The sequence below is a fragment of the Anolis sagrei genome, chromosome 6 (assembly GCF_037176765.1).
Source record: "Anolis sagrei isolate rAnoSag1 chromosome 6, rAnoSag1.mat, whole genome shotgun sequence".
Lineage (NCBI taxonomy): Eukaryota > Metazoa > Chordata > Lepidosauria > Squamata > Dactyloidae > Anolis > Anolis sagrei.
This window is the reverse complement of record NC_090026.1, coordinates 36,101,593-36,120,242: the sequence shown is the minus strand read 5'-3', so window position 1 is coordinate 36,120,242 and position 18,650 is coordinate 36,101,593. Positions and strand designations below refer to the sequence as shown.

General features: G+C 40.4%; 1 protein-coding gene across 4 annotated transcripts in view; it reads right to left on the bottom strand.

Moving 5' to 3' along the window:
• MLLT6 (MLLT6, PHD finger containing) overlaps nucleotides 1–18,650 on the bottom strand; it is a 170,294-nt gene that overhangs the window by 99,822 nt on the left and 51,822 nt on the right. For 3 of the 4 annotated variants that reach the window (XM_060780942.2, XM_060780943.2, XM_060780946.2), the window contains exon 7: nucleotides 13,021–13,128. In XM_060780942.2, coding sequence (XP_060636925.2) covers nucleotides 13,021–13,128 — 108 coding nt within the window. The remainder of the gene's footprint in view (nucleotides 1–13,020; nucleotides 13,129–18,650) is intronic. The other variant, XM_060780944.2, reaches the window with a different exon arrangement.

Genomic DNA, 18,650 nt, shown 5'->3' with positions numbered 1-18,650 from the left:
ACTGCCTTCCACCTGGAAACAAATGCCCTCACTGCGGGAGAACATGCAGATCAAGAATAGGGCTCCGCAGTCACCTCAGGACCCACCGCCAGGACACCGATCTTGGAAGACAATCCTACTTAAGACAACGAGGAATCGCCTAAGTACTAAGTACTCCTAAAGCAAATTTATCATTGGGTTCTCTTGCCAAGATTTACTTACTGGTTTCCTCTAATGTTGAGAGAGTGTAAGTTGCTCAGTGAGTTTCCAGGGCTAAGATTTAAATCCTGGTCTCTAGTGTCCTAGGACTTCATCACATGGGCAAAATTGCCCATCCTATTGCAATGTCACCTCACTTCTGGGACAGAGCCTGCTGGATCCCATCACATGACACAGATCTACTTTCAGCAGGGCTCCAAGTGAAGTGACACTGTCATAAGAAGCAGCAGTGATAATATGGGGGGCTTCCTGTGCTCTCATAGAAAAGAACAGGGGGAAGCCGGGCAGCAACAGTTTCCCCTGTGATACTGGTAAGGGGCGATGCAACAGGTTCCCCACACCCCACGCCAGACCATGGCTTGGCTTACAATGTGATAAGATCCAAAGTTCAACATTTCTACTGCTACACCACACTGTCTCTACAGTGAAACATAATGGGAAATCAGTACTAGAGTCAATATATTTGATCCATAAACACTTATGTTAGAAATGGACAAACTCCAGAGTCTATAGCAGTGTTTTTCAACCTTCCTAATGCTGTGACCCCTTAATACAGTTCCTCATATTGTGTAGCCCCCCAACCATTAAATCTATTTTAGTTGCTACTTCATAACTGTCATTTTGCTACTGTTATGAATTGTAAAGTAAATATCTGATATGCAGGATGTATTTTCATTCGCTGGACCAAATTTGGCACAAATACCCGATACTTCCAAATTTGAAAACTGGTGGGGTTGGGGGATTGATTTTGTCATTTGGAAATTGTAGGTGCTGGGATTTATAGTTCACCCCCAATCAAAGGCTTTCTGAACTCTACCAACGATGGGACTGAACCGAACTTGGCACACAGAACTCCCATGACCATCAGAAAATACTGGGAGGGTTTGATGGACATTGACCTTGAGTTCTGGAGTTGTAGTTCACCTACATCCAAAGAGCACTGTGGACTCAAACAATGATGGATCTGGACCAAACTTGGCACAAATATTCAATATGCCAAAATGTGAATGCTGGTGGAGTTTGAGGAAAATAGACCTTGATATTTTGGAGTTGTAGTTGCTCTGATTTATAGTTCACCTATAATCAAAGAGCATTCTGAACCCCACCAATGATAGAATTGGGCCAAATTCCTACACAGAACCCCCATGCCTTGAAGGGACTTTCTAGTGTGAGCCTCCCTCCAGCTTTGCACGCTTTCCCTCGCGTGCACATGCGCACCACACTGCCATGCGCCACGAACGCCTGCTCTCCCTTCCTCCACTTGGAGTCTCAGAAACAGCCCTCCCCTTGACTGAGAGGCCAGCTGAGAGGCTGGCCAATTGCAGCAGAGGAGGGCTTTTGGTGGGAGGATTTGTCATCTGTTTCCAAAAAGGAAGAGAAGGACAGGTTGAAAGATCTTCAGCCTTTTCTGCCAAAGAGGTTCCTAAGACTATCAGAAGTATATGTTTTCTGATGGTCTTTGCTGACCCCTTTTAAACCTCCTCACAACCCCACCGGGGTCCCAACCCCCAGGCTGGGAAACATTGGCCTAGAGCAGTGTTTCTCAACCTTCCTAATGCCGCGACCCCTTAATACAGTTCATCATGTTGTGGTGACACCCAACTATAACATTCTTTTACTACTTCATAACTGTAATTTTGCTCCTGTTATGAAACATAATTTGGGAGTTGTAGTTGTTGGGATTTATGGTTCAACTACAATTAAAGAGTATTCTGAACTCCACCAACAATGGAATTGAACCAAACTTGGCACACAGAATGCGCACGACCAACAGAAAACACTGGAAGGGTGGGCATTGACCTTGAGTTTGGGAGTTGTAGTTCACCTACAGAGAGCACTATGGGCTCAAACAACAATGGATCTGGACCAAACTTGGCACAAATACTCAGTATGCTAAATGTGAACACTGCTGGAGTGTGGGGAAAAATAGGTCTTGACATTTGGGAGTTGTAGTTGCTGGGATTTATAGTTCACCTACAATCAAAAAGCATTCTGAACACCACCAATGATAGAATTGGGCCAAACCTCCCACACAGAACCCCTATGACCAACAGAAAATACTATGTTTTCTGATGGTCTTTGGTGACCCCTCTGACACCCCCTTGTGACTCCCACAGGGGTCCCGACCCCCAGGTTGAGAAACACTGGCCTAGAGTATCATGTGTCCAGATTTTTAGCTCATCCTAAATTTTAGGGGGTTTCTGTCTGACACTTGGAGTGACCAGAAGTAATAACATAGTTCTTTTTGAGGGGTGGGGAGTTGTTGTTGTTGGGAAATCCCCTGGAAGAGCTTTGTTCCTGCAAAAGAGTGAGACTTTCCTGGTGCGCAGGTATTATTTTAAGTCCCAAATAAAACAATACAAAAATTGAGGCGGGTGCCAAATCTCTTGGGGGGATCTCTTGAAATTGTAACGGTTGCAATGAAGTCTGAAAAAGGCTTACTTTAATTACATGTGTCTGTTTTATTTAGGCAAAGGAAGGGAGGAATTTAGCACCCTTTCATTTCTCTGCCTTGCCAGGTTACTTGATGCTTTATTTGCTGCCAGAGGACACACTGCTGCTACCTCAACTGCCCCAACAATCCTCAAACAAAAATTGTTCTGTGAAAGACAAGGGACAATTGTATTTTACATTTCCTTTCCTTTTTATCCTTAAATCCCAACACACACACACACACACACAACCTACAATTTTAGGAACATATATCTGGCATGTTCAGGGTAACAATTCATGCAACTCATCAAGTAAACTCAACTCCACTACATTCTATAATTCATTCATTTTTAAGGTGCCATAAAACATTTTATTTTGTTTTCTTTTCACCAAATTTAGTGATTTGTGCAGAAACATATGTGGTGGGAGGGAAGCATATATCCATTGGCAGGAGGTAATTGTTAATGTGTACAAATATCCTGACAGTGAAATATTTTAAGCTGCAATACACAGAAAGTATGTAAAACATGCTTCTAGTTTTAACGGTGCCAGAGTCATCAGAAATTTCCGAAACATTGACATACAAGAATGCCGCTGATATGGCAAACTGGGCTGGATGGAGGGTAGTCATAAAATCCACCAACATCTGAGTCATTTCCATGTGTACTCAAAAGTAGATCCCACAGGGTTCTTCCTAGACAGCAGGATGTGTAGTCTATGTTGCCTTGGGCTACTGTCTTGTCTGCACGTATCTCTTTGTACATTTTTGTATTAAATTTACAAAAATAATCTGTAAAGAAGTGGAAGAGTGTTGTCTTTGCTTGGTTCTCACTTACATATGCAAATTGAGACCACACCACTTCAAAGTGTTCATGTGATTCAATGATCCTCCATACCACAATGTTTTAATGTGTACATCTTTGTCTTTGGCAGCTCGAGAATGATCATGACATCATGCTAGAAATTTCAAGATTTGGTGTAGTATTTTTGGTTATTGTCCAAGTTTCAGTGCTGAGTTTCCAGTCAAACTTCCAAACCCATTGGAGGTGAGAAAAGCAAAAAGGGGGAACCAGCTATAATATACTCCTTTATAAATTACAGCAGATGTCTCAATATTTTACAGAGTATTTTCTAGTTCTCATCCAAGTGGCAGGGCTCAGTTTCATGTCAAAAAGTAGAAATTCCAAAGGTGGGGGCTTATTAGAAGCAAAAGGGGGACCTAGTATAAGGCATCAGAAAAGGTTGAAAGAGAACATGAAGGCCACATTGAAAACATTGAAACATATCCAGACAAGGTCAACCAAAATAATAAAAGGTTTGGAAGACAAACCCTATGAGGAGTGGCTTGCTGGGCTGGGTAAGTTTAGCTTGGAGAAAAGAAGACTGAGAGGGGACATGATAGCCATGTTTAAATATTTGAAAGGATGTCACATTGAGGAACAAGCAAGCTGTGTTCTGCTCTCTAGAGATCTGCTTCTTAAACTGTGGGTCCCTACCCCAAATGAGGTCTCCAGAACTGAAATGGGAGTTGTGAAAACTTGGCAACAGTAAAGAGTTTCTGAATGCCACCTAGTGGCCATTTTAGACACTGACACAAAAGTGGACTTTGCAGCAAATGCCTCAGCTGTACTTCATAAAAATGAAGATCTGTCTGTTTAGGAAGCATTGCAAATGCTGATTTGTGATCTGTAAATGTTTTATTTTACAGATATTTTAAATATCTATATGCCCAAGATCCCGTAAACATTTCTTGGGCAGAAAGGGGTCATGAGGGGGAAAGTTTAAGAAGACTTGCTCTAGAGAAGTTATGGGCAAACCTAAGCCCTCCAGGTGTTTTGGACTTCAACTCCCACAATTCCTAATTGCCTACCAGCTGGATACATTTTAAATATTTCCTACTGGCTGTTAGGAATTGTGGGAGTTGAAGTCCAAAACACCTGGAGGGCCAAAGTTTGCCCATGACTGCTGTAGAGACTAGGACATGGAATATTGTATTCAAATTTTAGGAAGGGCTATTCTACCTAAACCTTTTGAAGAGCTTCCGAATGGTAAGAACTATTTGGCAATGGAATATGCTGCCTTGGAGTTTGATAGAGTCCCCTCTCTGGACGTTTTAAAACAAAAACTGGATGGGCACCTGTTGGGAGTGATTCGGTGTTGGACTGGATGGCCCTTGTGATCTCTTCCAACTCTATGACTGTACGATTTTATGACTGTAGTGGATCTCTTCCAACTCTATGACTGTAGGATTCTGCATTTAGATGCCTCAACATTAAACAAAATGTTTTAGTGTTTGCAGTGACCAGTTTCAATGCAAAATCTGAAAGACGTGGCTTCAAAAAGCAAAAGGGAAGCTTCCATAATTAACTGAGGAAAAATGTTTAAAGGGCTAGAAATCAAGAGAGGACTCTCTTACACACCTTTGTTTAGATTCCTGAAACAGCAAAATAGGCAGTGGTTAAGGCTGTGCTGTTAAGATTCCTGTATTTCTTAAGGGGTGATAAAATATGAGAGAATTCCCTGAAGTAAGAGAAGAACCAACTTTTTCTGTGTATATATATGTATGCATACCCCCCCCCCCCCACACACACAGAATGCATGTATGGTGTGTGTATAAGCACACCCACCCTTCCAACCACATTGATTTTCCACACCTGCAGCTGTACAACCCACACTCTGGTTTGGCTGAGGTTTGACAACTCTATGAGAACCAGGGTGGGAGGTATAAATAGCTTCCTGAGGTGTGTTCAGTGTATAATATGGAAAACCACAGTACAGAAACATTTCTTAAAAGAATTATTTTGTTTTAGTTCGACACCGCAGGAAAAAAAAAGCCCAACATTTAAAAAACAATACTCCCACCACATTCCTTTTCTCTTTAGATTCAACTTCCTTCTGTTGTCTTTTTTGGGTTACAGATAGGACTGTTTTCTTTCAATTTCTCTGGATTAAAGAGCTCACTTAAAAGCCTCTGTGTTTTCAAACTATTAGAAGTTGGCCCAGCTAATTATAATATTCCTAGATTCCTGCCAAATGGTGCAAAAGTATTGCAGAAACCAATTTAAATAAAGTATTGGCTAAGTCGAGGTGTCCTTGGTTTTCTTTCCAGTTTCACCTTTTCCATTTCTTTGTTTTGTGACATCTTCCTTCAAACACTGGGGAATGGGAATGAAATCTGGTATGCTTGTGTAGGACGTAGTTTGAAATATTTAAATATAGGATTTACTCTATTTTGAAAGATGAAGGAAATATTTAAAATGCATCCACTGCTAACAAGGGGTTTAAAAATAATAAATTTTGAAGGAAAAGGGATTATAAATATAAATAGGGACTACATTATTTTTTTTTCAAAAGTCTCACTGAACTCTGCTTTTTTAATCTATTGATTTCATAGTAAGTAATACTTTTAAGCTTGTTTATTTGTCGTTATAGGTAAATGCATCTCTGGCTATATAATACTTATTGCTAGGAGCAAAATAATAGTTTTTGCTTTCATACTGGAATTGACATTGCTTTGGTCAGTTTTGTGTGTGTGTGTCAGGAGCAACTTGAGAAATTGCAAGTCGCTCTGGGGACGCCTGGATGTTTTGATGTTTTACCATCCATGTGGGAAGTTTCTCTCATGTCCCTGCACGGGGAGCTGGAGCTGATAGTGGGAGCTCATCCACGCTCTCCCCGGATTCAAACCTCTGACCTGTCAGTCTTTAGTCCTGCTGACACAAGGGTTTAACCCATTGCACCATCAGGGGCTCCTTGGTCAGTTGAAACAAAGTAAATCCTTTTTCCTACTACAAAATAGAGGAATACAAACTTGTATTAAATGTGAGCTTGATATATGTGCATATTACAGTTGTCACCTTGCAGCCTGAATACCAAAGACATTTTAGTCTCCAGTTGACAGAGAAAACAAACTGTAGCAATGACACCAGGGGAGGGTGACTAAATGATCAAAGGACTGGAGAAGATCGTCTTAAACAACTTGATATGTTTAGCCGGCAGAAGAGAAGGTTGAGAAGAGACATGATAGCCATGTTATAATATGTGAAAGGGTGTCATAAGGATGAGGGAGCAGGCTTGTTTTCTGTTGCCCTTGAAACTAGGACTAGGAGCAATGGGCTCAAATTACAGGAAAGGAGATTCCACCTGAACATTAGGAAGAACTTCCTAACTGTGAGAGCTGTTCAGCAGTGGAACTCTCTACCTCAAAACGTGGTGGAAGCTCCTTTCTTGGAATCTTTTCAACAGAGGCTGAAAGGTCATCTGTCCTAGATACTTTGATTGTGATTTTCCTGCATAGGAGTGGATTAGATTAGATGGCCCATGTGTTGTTTTCCAACTCTATAATTCTATGACTCTACCTTTTGCTTCCCATATCCGGTTTCATCATTTGTTGGTGTGTGGGGCAGAAAGGCTAGAATTGGTCTATGCCAGGGGTCCTCTAACTAAGGCCCGAGGGCCGAATACGGCCCTCGAAGGTCATTTACCCGGCCCTTGCTCAGGGTCAAACTAAGTCTGAAATGACTTGAAAGCACACAACAACAACAATCCCATCTCATCAGCTAAAAGCAGGCCCACACTTCCCATTGAAATACTAATAAGTTTATATTTGTTAAAATTGTTCTTCATTTTAATTGATGTATTGTTTTTAAGTGTTTTTTTTTTTTTGCACTACAAATAAAATATGTGTAGTGTGCATAGGAATTAATTCATGGGTTTTTTTTCCAAATTATAATCTGGCCCTTCAACAGTTTGAGGGACTGTGACCTGGCCCTCCTTTTAAAAAGTTTGAGGACCTCTTGTCTATGCCTTTCTTACATTTTTTCATACATACATGTATTTATTCAGCTTTTCAATGTTACACATTGTTTGAACACATCTCCTCCATTGCCTGAAATGCATTTAAACAAGGTTTTGTGCTCACATGAGATGTGCACAACTTTCTGTGCATATTTCTTAAATGTGTGAATTTGCCAATGTGAAAACAGAGCACAGACAAGGGAGAGGAAAGAACGTAAATGCCTTTTATGTCCCTGTTCATGGGCAATCTCAAAGTTGATTTCCAATGTCTGATTGACAGTCCTAGTTTGTGAGCGGTCTTCATGTTGGTGAGGGGCAAATGGGACGGTGTTGCACACTAACAAATGAAAAGAACCAAAGCATTTTGCATCTACTTCCTGTCACTTCCCTAGCTAAATCCATTCAAATATAGAATCTTCTTTTCAAAGCCAAGTTAATATGTCAGCTGCTCTCCAAATCATCTGCCAATCATCCTGGTTTCCTTACCCCCTGCCTTTTTGGCTCATGTCGCATAGAAATCCTTTTCTTCCATTACCACGATTTACCTTGTGCTGATCTCCTCTTTGCTTCTCTTTCCGTTTTCCTGTTTCCACCACTTTCCTTGGCAGGGGCTGCCTTTAGAAGCACGCCAAAGCCAAGCTGGTCTGGGCTGCATTAAAGGCCTGCTGTATATATGAGGAAATTGCAGTGACTGCTTGCCAGCAGCCAATACAGTTGCAAGTGAGCCGGGAAGCAGGGCTTCAAACAAGTCAGCCCTTCTCAGTTTAGCAGAAGTAATAACCATATGTACTTCTGGGTTGAAGAGCTCTGGACAGAGTTTTTTTGCTGGAGAGGTAAGCCTCCCCCAAGTTTGCGTTGTTATTGGCACTGAAACAGGTTCTGTTCCAGTCAAGGGTAGATTTCCCAAAACTGAGATGCTATGTGGTGGGCAGGTTCAAATCAGGCCAACAACTCATATCCTCTTCCTTGGAAACTCTACTCCAATACCAGGTGAATGGCAGGAGATGTTGCTATTCTTAGAGCACTCTGCACATGCTCTTCTCCAATATTACTACTGCTCAAGTTTCACCTCTGTCACTTAAAAACAGTTTCCAGGTCAGGTTGCATCAGTGGCACTATTCCAAACCACAATATCTATGCTTCAGTAAAAGATAAGTAAAACAGAATAAAATACATTATAAATTAATTCTGTTGTATAAAATAAAATACATTATAGAATAAAATACATTATAGATTAATTCTCTATGTGATTGAACAACAGGAACAGCCGCATCTGATCTTACTATTAATAGGGGCTGAAATGGTTGTTCTTCAGCAATGCATTAGAAAATCTTAAGTATTCCATTTACATATTCAGCGACACAGAAAATGGATCTAGAGATGAAAATTAGATTAAACCTTATTCCTGATTTCTCAAATACAGTGTAATAATGGTGAGGCTGCGGACCATATTTTTGTCCTTGTGGACCAAATTAGGGAGAATGATTCCCCTCTTCTTTGTTCAATATGCATGGTGCAATCTAAAGCATGGATACTTGGAAATACACTATGTGTATCTGTGTCTGCACCTTTACATTGTCTGTCAACTCATGACAACCATATAGATTTCTTAAGGTTTTTTAATGCAATGAATATTCAGACATGATTTGTCATTCCCTTCTTCTGAAATTTAGTCCCTCGTCCAATACATTTACTAGGCAGTCTTTCGTCCAAGTACTAACAAAGGCTTCCAAGATCAGATGAGATTTGGTCACTTCAGGTTATTTAAGCCAACATCAGAAATATATTGTACTGTACTAAATGGGATCCACTTGCTAGTAAATGCGCGTTGGATTGCATTTTCAGTCTTCAGGTCGTTTAATTCATTTTGTGTCTGGATTTTCATAAAGGAAGGAGAGGATTTTTTCAAAGTAGCAATTTTCAGTGATATGGGTACTCACTTATTCATCCCAAACCCTTGCATTCTCATTTTGTCTCATTTGTTTCAAACTGCTTTGGAAAAAAAATCCTACAGCAATTGAAGCAAAATACTTTCAGGTGCGATTTGAGTTTTGTATTATTGTCTCACTTAAAATGGTGATGAGACATTCTTGATGGTTGTGTATTTCTTCCATTTCATCTTCAGTGATATCCTTTCTCTGGTTACACCACTAATTTTTTTGTGAAGGAATACATTTTACAACATCACATCCCTCATCCCCAAATAGCAGTGCAGAAGAACTCTGTGAAACTGCCAAAGCTCATGCATTTCACGTGGCTTCTCTAATGGTTCTGAGATACACAGAAGGGAGAACTGCAGCAAGTTTCATCATATGTACACCAGGATCTTTATGCTGAATAATGAAGATCTGTTGATGAAATTGACAACTCTTCACTCTACCCTTCCTCTCAGGAGAAGGCCAATGAAATGACAAGTTTTGTCAGTTTTACTGACCTCCTTCCGTATCTTCTCTCCAGATAAAGGAGGAGAGTGCCTGTCATTTACGTGGCATCTTAAGCCAATGTGATTGAAAGAGGGAAAGAGAGGGCAATATACGCATACAGAGAGAAAAATAAAGGAAAAATTCAAGTGAAATGGACAAGGTCCTCCATAGCTTGGCAGTTTTATGGGTCTCTTCTTGGCTTGAAACCATTACTGAGGGGCACTTACACATGTTAATGATGCACACATGTGTATGAAAGAGAAGCAGGATTGTGTGGGAGATAGAAATTAGGCTCTTGATGTCTGGTAGTTACATATCAAAATGATCCAGTCTCTCAATATGAGCATCACTGTCATCATTTTCAAAAACACAAGTAAAGTCTGATGTTATTGCTTTATTACAATCCTTTTCCTCTTCGATCTCTGGAGTTCTTTTTACAATGGTGTCACATCAAGACCTTGGATCATGCCTGAATGAATGAATATGGTACAGTATGACTCTTCTATCCATAGAACCAATATATATGGTTTCACTAACTCATTTGTTCTCTTAGGGCAATGGTTCTCAACCTATGGGTCCCCAGATTTTTTTGGTTTTAAACTCCCAGAAATCCCAACAGCTGGTAAACTGACTGGGATTTTTGGGAGCTGTAGGCCAAAACACCTGGGGACCCACAGGTTGAGATCCACTGATTTAATGCATCCTGTACAAGCTACAGTTACACTCTCTTCAGTAATTTGTACTAATGAAAACAATAGGGGCTGTAGTTCCATCCATGGTTTCATGCACCCATGCAAAGGGTTGCTGTGAGTTTTCTCAGCTGTGTGGCCACGTTCCAGAAGCATTCTCTCCTGAGGTCTCACAACCTCTGAGGATGCCTGCCACAGATGTCGGTGAAACGTCAAGAGAGAATGCTTCTAGAATATGGCCGTATAACCCAGAAAACTCACATCAACCCAGTGATTCTGGCCATGAAAGCCTTTGACAACACATCCATGCAAAGTTTGAGAATATATCTCCTGCTGCCTGGTCTTTTGACAATGGTTAAGTGTAGACACAGGGGTTGTACCCTATGCACTATGCTATTTTGTCTGTCTCTGTCTCATCTACCAGATTGATTCCATTTGCCTTACTTTCCTCCTTACCTTGGACTTCTGGAAGCCCCAAATGGTTCCATCCATCCTCCATTCAGGTTTCCAACAGTTATGAGCTAAAGCTGGAGGCAAGAGATCTCTGTCTGGTCCTCGTTTCATAGACCTAGCCTGTATGTAAGCAAATGCTGCCATTCCAAGGAGGCTATTCCAGAGTTTTTTTAAGGTCATTATCTAGTTGTTTAAAATTTTAATCTGTTTAAATTCATTTTATGTGATTATGTTTGCTAGGGTTGTCAAGTTTTATATTTTTGGTTAATTTCTATTTGGTATTAAGTTTATTGTAATGACTGTTCTATTTTCTTTGACGTGCATTGTTTTGATGCAATTTGTTATGTCTTTTTTCCTGGCATTGAATGTTTGCCATATGTGTGCAGATCCCAGTAAGGTGGCCTTTTGCAGCTGGCAGATGGTAATCTTGTCAGCGCCAATTGTGTTTAAGTGCAGGCCAAGGTCTTTAGGCACTGCACCCAGTGTGCCGATCACCACTGGGACTACCTTTACTGTCTCGTGCCAGAGTCTTTGCAATTCGATCTTTAAATCCTCATACTGTGTCAGCTTTATTATTATTATTATTATTATTATTATTATTTACACATAAATGCACACCAATATATATATATATATATATATATATATATATATATATATTAGGGCTGGGCGGTTTCGTTTCGTAATTTCGTAATTCGTTAAAAATTCATTATTTTTTTGGTTACGAAGCGATAATGAACCATTCAGGAGCATCTGAAAAACAAAACTAATTTTTCAATTCGTTTCGTAATTGCTTCGTATTCGTTTCGTATTTGTTTCGAAATCGTTTCGTTATTATTTCCGCATGTCTGGGGCAAGTTTTATAGCTGTTGTTTGTTTAATCAGTGAAAAAAAATTATAAATATCACACCAACAGTCAACAACAGAGGGAGAGGGAAGCTTCAGAAGTTCCCCCTGTCCCATATGGAGGTTTTTTAGCGTATTGCACGGTCGCGTCCGCCATTAACGAATCGATTCGTATTCGTTTCGTATTCGTTTCGTAATTTTACAAAATTTCGTAAATATCGAACTTTTTTAAAAGAAAAATTCTTTTAAATATCGAAACGCAAAAAGCCTCAAAAAACGAATCGAGTTTAGAAACAAATTTTTCCGTGGTTGCCCAGCCCTAATATATGTGTGTGTGTGTGTGTGTGTGTGTGTGTATATATATAGGCATCCTAGTGCTGATGTGCCAAAATATTCTTTAAAGAGGAAATTATCCCTTCTTGGAAACTGGACCAGTAGCAGAAAAGTCTAATGCCACCAATGATGGAGGGGGAAAAAAGTATCCCATTCCAAAGAGTTGCTATCTTCTTTGAAGAGGAACTGCTGCAGATAATATGCATTCACCTATGGGCATTGATAATGCTTATCTCAAAATTAAATGAAATATATTTGTTCTAAACTGGACATATCCAGGCATTTCAGGAAAAAGCTGACATTATCTAAATGCTGGATTCCAAATGAAATAGTAGTTCCAGCACAGGCGGAATAAGAAATACAGGATGAGCATCCCTTATCCAAAATACTTGGGACCAAGAATGTTCTATATTTTGGATTTGTTTTTATTTCGGAATACTTGCATATCCATAATGAGATATCTTGGAGAGGAAACTCAAGGCTAAACATGAAATTCGTGTATGTTTTATATACACCTTAAACATCTAGCCTGAAGACAATTCTATATGCAGTATTTCAAAATTTTAATGCATGAAACAAAGTTTGCCCACATTGAAAGATCAGAAAGCAAAGATGTCATTATCTCAGTCACCTATGTGGATAATTTCACATTTTGGATTTGTAGGAAAGGGATACTCAACCTGTAACAGAATACACTATACCGGTTTTGGTTTCCTTTGTTATGGGTACATAAATAAATACTTAGTATATAAATCAACACTGAATCACATGATCATCATCGGTGGCAGCAGCAACACCACCATCATAAGTGTCAACATTATCTTGTTATTATCACTCTTATTATTTACCTTCTTTGGTTTCTCATGGTGGGGCACGTGCTTCTCTTGAGCAGGTGATGGTGACCGGCTCCTCCTTGCTGTATTGAAAGGGCCACTTCCAGGATGGCGTGACGTCTTCTGGACCCAAGGGGGAGGTCAGAGAAAATGATGGATGAGCATGAAGGGTTTGGAAAGATACAGAAGAGAAAAATAAAGTTATCAGGAAGAAGCTTGTCTTATAAGATCTTGACATTTTGGTTTAGAAAGAAAAGCCGAGCTTGAAAATTTTACTCTGGAGTACAGAAATGGGGAGGTGGTGTCCTAGAAGTTCTAGTAGCAAAAAGTAACTTATCTAAGTTCAGGAGACATCAAAATCTTGCTAAGCAGGATCTGTGTCTTAGGAGTAGACACACTGTAAAATTGATGCCACTTTAACTGCCATGGCTCAGTGCTATGGAATCTTGGGTTTTGTAGCTTTATGTGATCTTTAGTCTCACCGAACTACAAATCCTAGAATCCCATCGACCCATTGCAGCTAAAGTGTCAAACTACATGAGTTCTATAATGTAGATGCACTCTATATTAGTCACTGGGGAACATGACATAGAAAGTGCCACAGCTTTCATGCCCAGCTGGTGGGCTTCATGTGGGAAATTGTAGGATGACTACTATGTGAAACACTTTTCCTCTGGGTGGATCTTTGTCCTTATTCTCTTGGCTTGTTGTCGGTTTTGCATTAGCTCTTCTGATGTCTGTGGTGGAATATCCATTAGCCTGTAAAGCCCAGTTTAGGTGGTTCAGTTCGTCTTGGAGGAGGTGGGGTTCTCAGATCCTTTTTGCATGGTCTGCCAGAGCTTTTAAGAGGAAAAGTGTTCTTGCATATTATAAACCGGTAACATGTCTTAAAAGAAGAGATAATTACCACACTGAGAAATTAAATGTATTCTTGTATAAAGAAGAATTGATTCAAATCTACACTTAACTATGACATTTGGGTTGATTTTTGACACCTAATTCTCAGAAATGACACTGGAATCAAGGGAAGCTGATGAGGAAACACAACCTACAAACTATCTACAGCGCCCAGACACGCATCAAGGAACATGAAAGGCACTGCAGACTACTCCAACCAGAGAAGTCAGCCATAGCAGAGCACCTGATGAAGCAGCCTGGACACAGCATATTATTTGAGAACACAGAAATGCTGGACCACACCAACAACCACCATGTCAGACTACACAGAGAAGCCATTGAAATCCACAAGCATGTGGACAATTTCAACAGAAAGGAAGAGACCATGAAAATGAACAAAATCTGGCTACCAGTATTAAAAAACTCTAAAATTATAACAGCTAAACAACAGAGAGGAAAAAACCAGGCACAGATTAACACCTCCCAGCAACAGATTTTCCCAGGCGCAGGCAGTCCTTCAAATGCTAATGAAGGTGATCAGCTGAACATTCACACCTAACTGCAGCAGGGAAGAGCTCCTTGCCCCACCCCAGCCATTCCACAGATATATATAAACCCATTGTCCTAATTCCAACAGACCTCAACCTCTGAGGATGCTTGCCATAGATGCAGGCGAAACGTCAGGAGAAATGCCTCTAGAACATGGCTCTATAGCCCGAAAAAGCCCACAAGAACCTATCTACAGACCCATTAAGAAAATCCAACAGATGCTACATTCAGCAAAGAGGGATCCTCCCACCTCTGTAGTGCCCAAACATGAATCAAGAACATGAAAGGCACTGCAGACTACTTCAACCAGAGAAGTCAGCCATAGCAGAGCACCTGATGAACCAACCTGGACACAGCATATTATTTGAGAACACAGAAATGCTGGACCACTCTAACAACTACCATGTCAGGCTACACAGGGAAGCCATTGAAATCCACAAGCATGTGGACAATTTCAACAGAAAGGAAGAAACCATGAAAATGAACAAAATATGGCTACCAGTATTAAAAAATCTCTAAAATTATATAGTAAATAAAGAACAACACTCAAACACAGGGGAACTCCAAACAAGAAACAATCAGGAACAGCTAATCACCTCTCAACAAAGGATTCCCGCAGGCAGTAACAAGCCACACCAAAAATCTGTCAGGCCATTAAATGCTAATTAGGGTGGCCAATTGAAACATTCACACCTAGCTCCAACAGACAAGAGTTCTTTCTCCCACCTTGGACTTTCCAGAGATACATAAATTCCATTTTCCCAGTTTCCAACAGACCTCTGAGGATGCCTGCCATAAATGCAGGTGAAATGTCAGGAGAGAATACTTCTACAACAACAATTTTTTTATTGTTGATAGCCCCAGCTCCTGCCAACCTAGCAGTTCAAAAACATGCATATGTGACTAGATCAATAGGTACCGCTTTTCCATGCAATCATGCTGGCCACATGACCTTGGAGGCATCTACGCACAATGCTGGCTCTTCAGCTTAGAAATGGAGATGAGCACCACCCCCCCAGAGCTGGACACGACTAGAGCTAGTGTCAAGGGAAAACCTTTACAGATTATTATTATTATTATTATTATTATTATTATTATTATTATTTCTAGACTCCATGTTGGCTGAGGGATCCATGGAATTGTAGCCCAAAAATGATTTATCCCCTCATTTTTTCATAGGAGCTGACATTTGGATTTCCTGTCACAATCAATATGTGAAATAAAGATCTTTGCATCGTGTCTTCCAACCATCCCAATTTGGCAGCAGTAGTTTGGTTTAATCTGCTGCTTTTTCAGCTTTTTAAAAAAGGGTCCCAGTTTCTCTCTTCCAATTCCACTATTACGCTTAATCCTCACTTTCCTTCAGTTACTGCAAACTGAGTGCAAAGTGTAAAGCTTGTTTGCACTTAACTCAGTGGGTAGACAGAAGAGGGAGGCCAAATATTGCACTTTCCAGTAGGCTTTGCAAAAACAAACTGCTGCAGCCTCTCCCAACTTGTCTGTTTTTCCTCATTCATACTTTCTGCCATCTTCTGTTGCTTAACCATATGTGTCCCAGTTTTCATTTTTGAAATGTTATAGGATATGTTGCCTTAACTGATGGTGAATGAAAGGGCACTCTGTACATCCTTAATAATAATAATAATAATAATAATAATAATAATAATAATTTATTTGTACCCCGCTACCATCTCCCCAAGGGACTTGGTGCGGCTTACATGAGGCCAATCTTAGGGGCCACTGCTCTTTTTGCTCCCTCTCCCAGCTTGCCTTGAATATTGCCCTGAAGCTGAGCAAGGGCAACTCTCTTCCTTACCTATCACACTAGGTTGCCAGGAAGGCAAACAAGCTAAGGAATTGTAAAAGCAAATTTGTTCATTGTTATATAAACGTTTGTTAATGCTCACAAATGATAAAACCATCTTATCATAGCTCTCTTGTCTCTTTCTAACTACTAGAAATAAATATCTGTGTTTGGGGAATTGCCAAACTTGATTTCAGGTGATGGGCAAAGAAAAATACATGATTAAGAATAATGGAAGGCAAGGCGTGGAGCTCTCCGGTTTGCCTTTGGGGAGTTGGCTGGCATTCTTAATCATTCTAAGTGACAGGAGCGATAACCACTCATGACTTCCAGATAGTGTTGAGCTTCTTGCCAACTTGCCCTGAATCTAGCTTGCAAACACACACCACACCATTCCATCTGTAACATGCAAAGAATCATCATCATTACAGCTATTGCCTTTCTTGGGGGGTAAAATCAATTTACTGATCCATCACCTATTAATGGGGAAGAGCCAAAACCTAACCCTACAGTATATGATTTGCATGCAAACTGCAAGGTGTATCATTACCAGACTGAAACTCTAGAAAAGGGGTCCTCAAACTAAGGCCGGGAGCGCAGATACGGCCCTCCAAGGTCATTTACCCGGCCCTTGCTCAGGGTCAACCTAAGTCTGAAACGACTTAAAAGCACACAACAACAACAACAGCAACAACAATCCTATCTCATCAGCCAAAAGGAGGCCCATACTTCTCATTGAAATACTAATAAGTTTATATTTGTTGAAATTGTTCTTCATTTTAATTATTGTATTGTTTTTAAGTGTTTTTTGAACTACAAATAAGATATGTGCAGTGTGCATAGGAATTCATTCATTTTTTCCCCCCAAATTATAATCCGGCCCTCCAACAGTTTGAGGGACTGTGACCTGGCCCTCTGTTTAAAAGTTTGAGGACGCCTGCTCTAGAAAGACCATTGTGGGACCTCTGTCTGAAAAAAATTAGAAAGCCATCACCAGTTAATAGAAGCAATACTGAATTACCAGTTGGACAAATGGTTGATTTGGTGCAAGACAACTTCTTGTAGTCCTATCTAGTCCCATATTGTTGAATCCACCTGGTTTCCTTTGCATAGGAAACAAGCTAGAGGCTAAGGGACTCTGCCCCCTCCAGTGTTGTTGAACAGCAGTTCTTATCTGCTCAAATCATACAATGGTGAAGTATGGCAAGGGTAGCAGTTCAACAACATCTCGAAAGCTGAGGATCTCTTAATCCAGGTAAATATCTAGGCTCCTTCTACATTGCCATTTAATCCAGATTATCAAAGCAATAATCCACATGATTCGCTTTGAATGGGTTTATATGAGTCTACACTGCCATATAATCCAGTTCAAAGCAGATAATCTGGATTTTATATGGCAGTATAGAAGAGGCCCTAGAGAAGCATTCAGATGTCTTTCCTCACTTCCCTATTATTTCTCTAGATCCAAGATATCAAACCTAAAGCAAGGAGGAAAATATGGACCATTGCAATGCTCTCTACGTGGGGCTGCCCTTGAAGACGGCCCGGAAACTCCAAATGGTCCAACGGGTGGCAGCCAGACTATTAACTGGAGCAAATTACAGAGAGCGGTCAACCCTCCTGCTTAAGGAGCTCCACTGGCTGCCGTTTATCTACCGGGCCCAATTCAAGGTGCAGGTCTTGACCTACAAAGCCCTGAACGGCTTGGGACCCTCCTACTTGCACGGCCGTATTTCCACCTACAAACCCACATGATTCCTTTGATCTTTCGGAGAGGCCCTTCTTTTGCTCCCCCCCCCCCACTTCGCAAGTGCGACTTGCGGGGACAAGAGAGAGGGCCTTCTCTGCGGTGGCCCCCCGGCTCTGGGACTCACTTCCCAGAGACATTAGACAAGGCCCCACACTGGCAATCTTCAGGAGGAATTTGAAAACCTGGTTATTCCAATGTGCCTTCAGTGATTGAATGAAAGATTCTCCTTGACCACACTTTGCACAAAATGTCCTTAGACTCACTTTACTTTAAGGGTTGTGCAATGAAATATTTCCTCATTCCTGGAGCCTCCTCCTTATAAGTTACTCTGCCCTATCTCCCAGTGATTTTAATATTTTCTATAATTTTATCCATGCATCTGGCCCTGCCTAGTTAAATTTCCTGTGTTTTTAATGCTTGATTTTATATTGTTGTGTAGTATATTATTTCGATTTTGCATTTTAAGTATTTTGCTTGTTTTATTGTGTTTGTGTTATAGCTTGTATTGTATTGATGGGTGTGGCCTCATGTAAGCTGCACCGAGTCCCCCTGGGGGAGATGGAGCGGGGTATAAATAAAGCATTATTATTATTATTATTATTATTATTATTATTATTATTATTATTATTATATAAAAGTATTTAT